The sequence below is a fragment of the Ctenocephalides felis genome, unplaced genomic scaffold (assembly GCF_003426905.1).
Source record: "Ctenocephalides felis isolate EL2017-DRISC unplaced genomic scaffold, ASM342690v1 CF-g0.4_SCAFFOLD_01886, whole genome shotgun sequence".
NCBI classification, from domain to species: Eukaryota; Metazoa; Arthropoda; class Insecta; order Siphonaptera; family Pulicidae; genus Ctenocephalides; species Ctenocephalides felis.
This window is the reverse complement of record NW_020538040.1, coordinates 25,415,782-25,425,772: the sequence shown is the minus strand read 5'-3', so window position 1 is coordinate 25,425,772 and position 9,991 is coordinate 25,415,782. Positions and strand designations below refer to the sequence as shown.

Sequence of the window (9,991 nt, the reverse complement as noted above, 5' to 3'; positions counted from 1 at the left end):
TTGAAGCCATTCTGAATCGAATGAGACCGTGTGTGTGTGTATGTATGTGTGTATGTGTGAACAGATTTTTTGCCGTAAATCGACGTTTTCTCAAAAACGGCTGGACCGATTTCAAACATTTAAAAGCCATTCGATGTATCTCGATGAGGACTAGCGTTGCTTTTGTGCGGCGATCGGCCGATCCGTTTCGTTGTAAATAGCAGAGAAGTGAAAAATTTTTCGTCCACGTTTTAGCCCGCAATTCTGAATCGATTTTGAACATTCAAAACCGTTTGAAAGATATTGGTTGAGAATCGTGCTGATTAGTTTTTCGTTCGGCCGGGCCGTTTTGTTGTAATAAAGTGTTAAAAAAAAATTTCGACGATTTTTATTATTATTTTTTTGACGGCAGATACCATAGTCTTATAGATCATACAAAAATATTACGGCCCTACGACAACTCGTTTAACTTTAAAACTTTGTCAAAATTTGCAAAAATTGGTACCGTTTTTTTGGCATTTGTCAAAATTAGACCTTTCATCGACGTTTGCTCAAAAACGCCTGAACCGATTTCAGAAATTTCATTTGAAAGCCATTTGATGTATCTCGCTGAGGATTACCGTTTCTCAGTTTTGTGCGACGACCGGCCGAGCCGTTTCTTTGTGATTTGGAATAAAGTTCATACTACCGAATCGATTTTGAAACATCAAAAACTGTTCGAAAGATATTAGTTGGAAATGATACTCATTAGGTGAAAATCTACCGATCCGTTTTCTTGTAATTAACTGTTGAAAAAAAAAAACTTAAGCCGATTTGTATGGAACATTTGTTGGCGATATATATCATGGTCTTATAGAACTTACTGAAATATTATGGCTTTACGACAAGTAGTTTAATTTAAAAATTCATCAAAGTTTGAGAACATGATCAGTTTTTTTGACGTTTGTTTAAATTAAAATTAGACGATTTTCTTGGTAAACGATAGAGTACTTGGTCTTAATGAACATACTAAACCAACTCCTACGGAAACTGGTTCAATTATAAAAATAATTGATTTGTGAAAATTTGCCTTTACAAAATACTCCGAGATAACGTGTTCGTTCGTTTTCAATTATGTGTAATAAATCCACTCGGAATACTTCTAATCACTCATAAATTAATTAATTTTTTATTGATTATTTTCGCATATCGGGAAGTTCATGTAACTTGCCTGAAGGAAAAATACCAATGTAAAATATTTAAATTATTGTTTACATATCTTTTCTAGAAACTATAATTAAATATTTAGATATCACATACAAATTATTATTCTATTCACAAGGTAATGAAATTAGTGCAGAATCAATAAAAAATATATATTGACATTACAAATTGGTTGAATTTTTTAACGAAGAACGATATTTGTATACTACCATTATTCTGATTTTTTTTATCTTATAATATTTTAGGGGCAGAATGCAAAGAAAAATGGCGCAATATCCGAAGCGTTTTTGGCCGGACCTTGAAAACTGATAGACGTAAACCTTATTACTTAAATGCTTTCATGCAATTTCTTGTGCCCTTTATAAAGGTGTATGGAACTTCAAATACTAAGGACCATAACGCATCACAAAATGAGGCTTTAGATTCAATGCACGATACCGCTGATTGGGACTTTGAAATAAAAGAACAATGTATGAAATCAGATCCGGAAGATGATATAGAAGAGGTAGTGATAGTGGTGGAAAATAAAACAAATTTGCATCATTCATTTCAAAATGACCAAAGAGACTTATCGACACCAGCGCAGAATAGAACAGATTCGCCATCATCATCGTTTTTAGATCATCTACCATATTTACCTGGTACTGAACCAAATAAACCTAGTGTTGAAGGTGATACTGATGATAGGCCAAGCAATAGTAAAATTAGGAAAATTGAAGATTTAGAAAATAATCCTAAAAAGATGTTTTTACTAAGTTTGCTTCCAGATCTTAATTCAATGACCGATAGCCAAATGAGGAAGTTCAAGTTTAAGGTTTTAGAATTAGTTGATAATATCTTGACCAACAATTAGGAATAATAAATTATTTTTATTAGTTAAATTTAATAGTGTGCATTCCAAAGCTGTATCTGCTACCTGTAATATATCACTATTATACAAAACAATGTTTTATTTATTGTGTTTTGAGCAGTAGATAACACTGCTCGACACTATTTTTTTTTTCTGAGATGGTATGATGATTTTTAAGTAAATCGAGAACGCTGATTCCGAAAGCAGTAACAGAAATCTGCTAGCAGCTCTAGTTTTTGCGATATGCCAATGTGCTAGTTTTAACTCAAATTACATTAAAAAATACTACATATTTTATTTCATGCCTTCAAAAGCTTTTTTTATAAAATTTTCGAGCATGGAAGAAGCTCCGACAATTGCCAGCCATCATGTGTAAGCCCCATCTTTCTTGATATCGCTCCTCCAAAGTCTTGATGTCTTGGTGGATACTATCGCTCTGCTGTTCGCTAATATCTCCAAGATAGTCCAAAAACCATTCTAAATGAGAATGCGGGTATTGAAGTCAAATCAATTACATCAAAGATATAAGTGTTTAATTCTTCCTGTATTTTTTTAAACTTTGATTTCCACATCCATCTAGGTCGTTCATCATTAGCATGGATAGGAGTCGTGTAGTTGATCGTAAGACCTCAATACCATGCATTGGGGTTGTAGTTTATGACCATTAGCTTCTATTTCCTGAATTTATTTTATTGATATTTACCATACAGAAGAAACAATCGTCGTGGTGTTTTTCAAGTTGTTTCTGAATAACGGGGTATTGAAATTTTAGCATTTCTTTTTTGTTCTAGATAATAATGTAAACATACTATGCATCTTTTTTACATAGTACGAAGAAGCCATGTTTTATCGTGATTGCGCAATTCAATTTTAAATTGGTTGAGATATAATGCCTTTACGCAGTTTGACATAGGTTTTTGTTATTTGTCGAAAAAATATTAACCTCATATGTAACAAAAACTATCTGGATTATGAAGACAAGGTCTCACAGTCGAAGCCATACCAAAAACAGCAGATAAAACTCTTAGTTATTTGTTAAACTGCGATAATCATAGCCAAAATGACTAATTGGGGTAGTTCCCTCAAACTCAAAAACTAAAGCTGTTACGGAAAAATGAAATATTAAATTAATAAAGTATATTTGGAATCAGCGTGTAATTCTATGTAGATACAAAAGTATGAGGAAAAAAATGAAAGTGCCATTTTCGTTGCGCAGTGTCTAAGAAAAATCTAAGAAGAATCCACATAATTGGTGATTTGTGGATGTGGATGATGAAGTTAAAAAGTTAGAACTATAAAAAATATCATATAATGTGATGAATGAACTACAGAGATCAATAATTAAATACAGATAAATAATTTAAATTATTTTAAATCTTTGATATCACCAAAGTGGTCGTGGTCTATCATTGCCTTTTAGTCGCCGTTTAGCTAAATTTGTTATTCTAATGAAATTGCAGAAAATACTGCAGTATAATAAAATAAATTAAATTGTTAATATAAATGTGCTAAATCGTTATCTTTCCAAACGATTCAGTCTCAATGCCATAAATGAATAAATAAATTTACTTATTGCACATTATTGTACAAGGTTGCCAATTGGAAGAACAAACCGAGCATCGATAAAAGTTTATGTGCAAGTAAATGTTTGTTTTATATTTATCGCAATAACAAATTTGCACAAACAAAATGAACGTAAAGAGGCAAAACCTTCACTGTTTTATAATAAAATTTATACACAATCTTTTCGAAAGAATATAAATAAATACTGTAAATAAATTAAATTGGGCAACGAACGTATTCTACAAACAACTTCTGTATATGTAGTATAAGTAATTTGTTCATTTAAAAAAAAAGTCTTTTTGGTAATTTTGTTTTTTTTTTTCAAAATTTTTAAACTTTTTTAAAAGTTCGAATTTTGTTGGAATGCTTGACAAAATGAGGGTGTTTTTAAAATTTTTTGAGAAATTGGATATTTTCAAAAATAATCGATTTTTTCTGAAAATTTCGAAATATTCTAATTTTTTTTAAAGAAATCGATTTTTTTTTTAAATTTGATATTTATTAAAGTTATGAAAAAGTTTGGAAATTTGATTTTTTTAGAAAATTTTGATTTTTTTGAATATTTTTGAAATCAGGAAATATTTCATAAAAGCATTTTTTTACACCGTCTACACAAGCAAAATGTTTTCTGAATTAATCTAATCGGGTAATCCGTTCTCTCAAAAACTGCATCACCATTTTTACACCATTTGCGCTCGATACCTCCGAAACGGATAGACGTGCCTTTTGCAACGCATATCGATCCAGTACGAACCGAATGTTTTTTTAATCATTCAAATCGGTTTTTCTATACTGTCGAAAATGTCGAGGACAGTTATTTGAACCATCTAAGTATATATTAAAATTAAAAATCTTGGTACGGAATCCAAAAAAAAAATTGACACAATGTGTACACATTATTAAAGTCTCTATAAAATATCTGATAATTTGATATGCGTATGTCTAATGAATACTTTTAACCGCCAAATCGCGGTTTCTGCGTTTTGTTTCACTGGTCGTGCCTTTCGAAAAATTTAAACAATTTTTACTTTAGTCGACATGAATTTTTTGAATTATTCAAATCGGGCGCTCCATTCTCTCAAAACCTAATTCACAAATTACATTTTTGGCATTTTTTGTCCCGTATCTTAGGAACGGCTAGACCTGCCTATGTCGAAAACTAATCAGCACGTCTCCTTATCAATACTAATCGAATGTTTTTTGAATTATTCAAATCGGTTGTTTTGTGTTTTCGAAATCGTCGAAAAAAATTTGTATCCACACACACACATTACACATACACACACACATACATCCATTTTTTCTAAGGTATGCAAGTGTTCAAACTTTGAAACGTAAAGATATATAAAAATTTCCATTTTCGATTTTTTGCGATTACTATCCCCTACGGCAAGTTAATAAAATCGTGAAAATGTTTGTTTTTTTGAGAAAATATTTTGAAAAAATTAGAAAAATTGAAAATTTGATTTTTTTAGAAATCTTGAAAACTTTCTCAAAAACTAATAATTACTACACATCGTCAAGACAAGTAAAAGGCTTTTGAATCTTTCTAATTCGATGATTGGTTGGTTCTCTCAAAATCAGCACGACCATTTTTTTAAACCTTTGGCGCTCCGTACCTAAGAAACAGCTAGACCTGCCTATTACAAAATCTAACCAATATGTCTCGCGGTCAGTATGAAACTAATATTTTTTTAATCATTCAAGTCGACCGATCTACGTGGACAACATTTGTTTGAACCATATAAGTGAACTTTAAAAATTAGAAATCTCGGTACGGAATCCAAAAATAATGGACATAAAATGTGTATTCATTATTAAAATCTTTATAAAATATCTGACTATTTGATTTGATTATATCCAAAGATCATTTGGTGTTACTCTTGTGACACAAATCGGTTCCAAATTTTGTACGAATCTCCCGCCAGGAGCAAGTTGGCAAACGCCATCAAAATCATCTACCCGTTATGATTTTAGCGTCGTCGTAAATTTTGCCAAAGTTCGCAGTAGTTTAGGTGCGCTGACAGATTTATTTATTCGGCAGTGTCTCGGTACAATTTATAGAGGAAGGTCAGTACGAAGCTCTAGCAGTTGTGTTGAGCTGAAACAATGTAACACGGGCCATAAGTTATTGCTAGAGTAAATATCAGAGAAAGAGTTGGTGAGAATATGCAGAATGGGAGAGGAAAGGGTTGTCGTATTGTTTTATGGTTTGTTTGCTCCAATCGCACCGAACCATATAAGTATTCGATGGAAATTGCGGAATAGAAGTCGATAGTTGGCGGACAGATCGACTTCGGTTTGTTTCATAAACTCTTGTCTTGAATTGTTACCTCATTCATCTGTTTTGAACTAAAAAACTCTTTTAGAGAAGGGTGGTCCACAAAGATTCAATTTGACTTTGTACAATGGTATTGTGAAAACCAAACCGATTATATCACAGCAAATAACACATATCAAACAAACTGACTGCTCTCAGTAAAACTCCCATCTAACTCCTCATTGTAGAAATGTGTTCTTTTGCTGTTTTTCAAAAATTTGTCTTCTGGTTTGTTTTGCTTCATAGATGTGGTAAAATGGGACGGCCAAGGGGACAAACAGGTCTTATGTCCTATTTTTAATTTTAAAGGAAGTTTACAAAAAAATAGCTACATTGACTATGTTCAGTAAAACTCCTAGCAAAATTAAAATGTGTCACCAGGTCCTTTTCACCAGATAGGCAAGGTAAAATGGAATGGCCAGTGAGCACTGAGTCCAATATCTTATTTTTAATTTTAAAGGGACTTTGCAAAATAATAGCTACGTTATTCAACCAATGCAAAATGTAAATTTCATGTGTGAATTTTTCATAGAGATAACTCTGTAAATAACCTCGATCTGGAATTTCGTCAGAAATATGCATCAACAGCAGAGTTGGAAAAACTATTTAATATATTTCTTTTAAAATTGCTTTTTAGGTTAATCTACTTTTTATTAGCTTTTGGGGTAATTTTTTTAGCTATTTTTTATCTTTTACACCTTGTTCAGTTTTACTCCTCGGTTTAGTTGGTCCTGTTTTTTCCACCCAGGTGTCAGCTTTTTTAGAGATTATATAACAAAAAGGTTGAATCGAACTTAAAATTAATAATACATCTTATAAATTAATTGAAATACGTGTGCTTAAAAATTATTTTAAGATCTTGTAAACTAAACAACAGTGCTCACAAGTCACAACCAATACAGTCATAGCATAAAATATTCTAAACAACTTTATTTTATAATACTTTTTTTATTGTAAATTTAAATAGCTCATAGTGACAGCTTCATACGTATGACAAATATTTTGGAAATCCAAAAAATATGCCACTTCTTCATGACGAATATATTCGTCAACCACAGTAAACTGATTAATAGCCGATAACATTCATTCCTAGTATCAAACTGCTACCTATAATATATTAGTATTATGCAAAATTTGTACAAAAGGATTATATCCTTTATTAATAAAACTTCAATATTTCAAAAATAAATTAATTCCTAAAATATTGGAATTTTTATTTATGAAAATACTGCCTTTGTTTACAAAAAATTTGACTGATTTTTATTAAAAAATATAGAAATTTGCATTTTATTATAATTAACAGATAAGTGCAACATTTTTGTGTTTATGGAAAATATTCTGAATCGATTTTGAAAATTCAAAAAATGGTCGGAAGATATCAGTTGAGAATTGTTCTGGTTAGTTTTTAGTAAAAATTAGCCGGGCCAATTTTTTTTAAATAATTATTGAAAAATTGAAACTTTCCATAGTGATAGAGTTCATGGTCTAATCGAACATGCTGAAATAATATAGGCCTACAAAAAGTAGGTGTATTTTAAATTTTAAAAATCATTAAAATTTGAAAGATAATGAAAAGTTACCAAAACTCAATTCTTAAGTTGAATATATATGTAATATAGGAAAGTTTTTGCAACATGACTTAACGCAAAATGCCACATACATCTAGCTCAAACATTCTTTTAAAACAATATGTTTTAAATGTAAACTTATGCTTGGCATTTATTTATTCGAACATCCTGTAAAATTTGTTATGACAGTTCTACAGGTAGACTTTGTGATGGCAGCTATTTGGTATCGAATATATATTTTGTTTCAGTAAAATGAAGTTTTTTTAAGAACTTTGCGAAAAACAATTGTTGGAAGTTCTTCTAAGAACTATGCAGAAGACAATTGTTCGGAGTTCTTTTGAAGATCAATAATTTTTTGAGATCATGGCGGACTGATGGAGATGGACGAAACACGTGTAATGTTTTATCCTTCAGAATGAATCACTTTACTTACAGCAACAGAATTTTTACAATCAATTAACAACTTATTTTTAATTCCAATTGTCATGTCAGTCATATGTGTCTGACGCTAAAATATAAATTTGGCATAAGCAATTTGGTAAAAAGCCAAGTCAATCAGAGATGTCCGACGCATACGATACATTTGCAATGACGCAATGTTTTGAAAGCTCGGCTTATTAGAAAAAAATCTGAAAGCTTCTTGGTTTTACAACTAATGAAAACTGATTTTTACACAATACGTTCAACGCTGTGTTAAAAAAACTGAAATACTTATTTTATCTTGATTTCATGCGTCAGACAAGTAGGACTGACACATCCTAAAGAGTAACATCTAATAAAGGGTAGTTAGGGGTAGTTAGAGTTTTCATTTCATGTCATTTGCAGAATGCGTTGAGTAAATCGTTTACCAGCCAGTTTTCCATTATTTTTAAAGTAAATATGTGCGAGGAACGTGCTACAATTTCATAGTATATAGCGAAAAATATTATTATATCGGTCTGTTATGGCTGAACGGACAAAAATAACATATTTTCGAGATACGGCGCCATGCGTCCAATGCGTTCGATCCCTTCGAGATTAATAAACACTATTGTTTTGCTCGACACACTTTTCGGCGACAGACGACAGACGACATTGACTCGAAACTAGTGGTACTTGGCATCGTGCCTTAAGGCATATTGCTCGAATTTTCCGTATAAAAAAATATTTTTTTAAAAAAATATTCAATTTTCTTTTAGAACTCGGTAAAAATTGATTTTTGGCATTTTTAAAAATTTTGAAAAAAATGACGCTTTTGAAAAATTTGATTTTTTTATACTTCGAAATAATTTAGAAATTCAGAACTTTTTTTCAAAGCAATCGCGATACGTTAGCTGCGTAGAAAAGAAATTTAGATTTTGGAATTTTAATTTTTTCCAAAACAAATTGAATTTTTTTTTTTAATTTTTGAAAATTTAGATGTTTGAAAAATTTTAAAAAAACTTGAAATAAATAGATATTCTTAATAATTTTGATTTTTATGAAAACATTGATTTTTTTTCAAAGCGATTTTTTCAAAGCTACGCTTAGACACAAAATTTTGAAGCGCGTAACGCCGCGTTGCAATCAATTGGTTAAACATAAACATTCGTACTTGTTATTGAAATCTTTATAAAATATCTGATAATTGATTTGCATTTGCATATGTCTAATGATCATTTTTGACTCCCAAACTGCATTTTTTAACCTATTTCATTAGGTCTACAAAACCGCCAGACCTGCTTTCATAGAAATTTAACCAATTCTTTATTCCGCCAATATAAGTGAAATCGGACGCCCGGTTCTCTAATAAACTAGATTCTCATTTTGCTTCGTATCTTCGAAACGGCTGAATCTGCCTTCGACCAAAACTAATAAGCACGTTCATTAATATTTATACTTTTTCCATCCTACTAAAAATGCCGAAGGAGAAATTTGTTTTCCCGACAAAATTGGTTTTGCTAGTTTAATGATTTCTCGACGCTTCAAGCCATTCTGATTTGAATGAGATCAAACTTGTAAATGTATTTGTGTGTGTTTGATGCAATTCTTGACCTTTTATTGACTAATTCGAAGCCATAATAATATATTACCAAGTAAAAATAGCCATTATCTGTGCATTGTTAAAAAAATTAAATTAAAATTCCAAATTATTTTTATTAAAAATATATCACAACTAGAAATGACCATGGGGTCGTCTTCTATTAGCCATTTGTTAAATGACCAAGTCATCCATTGAATTAGCTCATATTTTAGACAGATTGTAATTTATAACATGATCGATGTCATTATGTTCTGAAAAACCAAGAAGCTGTTCAATTTATCAAATTTTGTTTATGACTACTTAAACCATCGTTAAGACCTAACAAAATTACTTTCCGTAAAATACAATAAAATATTCTAAGCACCATAAAAGTGTCATCACAAAATATTTTTGGATCATGAAAATATGCGGAAGGTTATTAGTTGAATCAGAAATTTAGACTTTGACCAAATCAAATACCAAATTTTATTTGATCATAATTTGCAGTTTTCACGAGTCTCTTACGA

General features: G+C 30.7%; 1 protein-coding gene across 1 annotated transcript in view; it reads left to right on the top strand.

Annotated features, from left to right (window-relative positions):
• Positions 1-2,035, top strand: part of LOC113374791 — a 26,934-nt gene extending 24,899 nt beyond the window's left edge. Inside the window, exon 2 of the mRNA XM_026614757.1 lies at positions 1,428-2,035. Coding sequence (XP_026470542.1) covers positions 1,428-2,035 — 608 coding nt within the window. The remainder of the gene's footprint in view (positions 1-1,427) is intronic.
• The last annotated feature ends 7,956 nt before the right edge of the window (positions 2,036-9,991 follow it).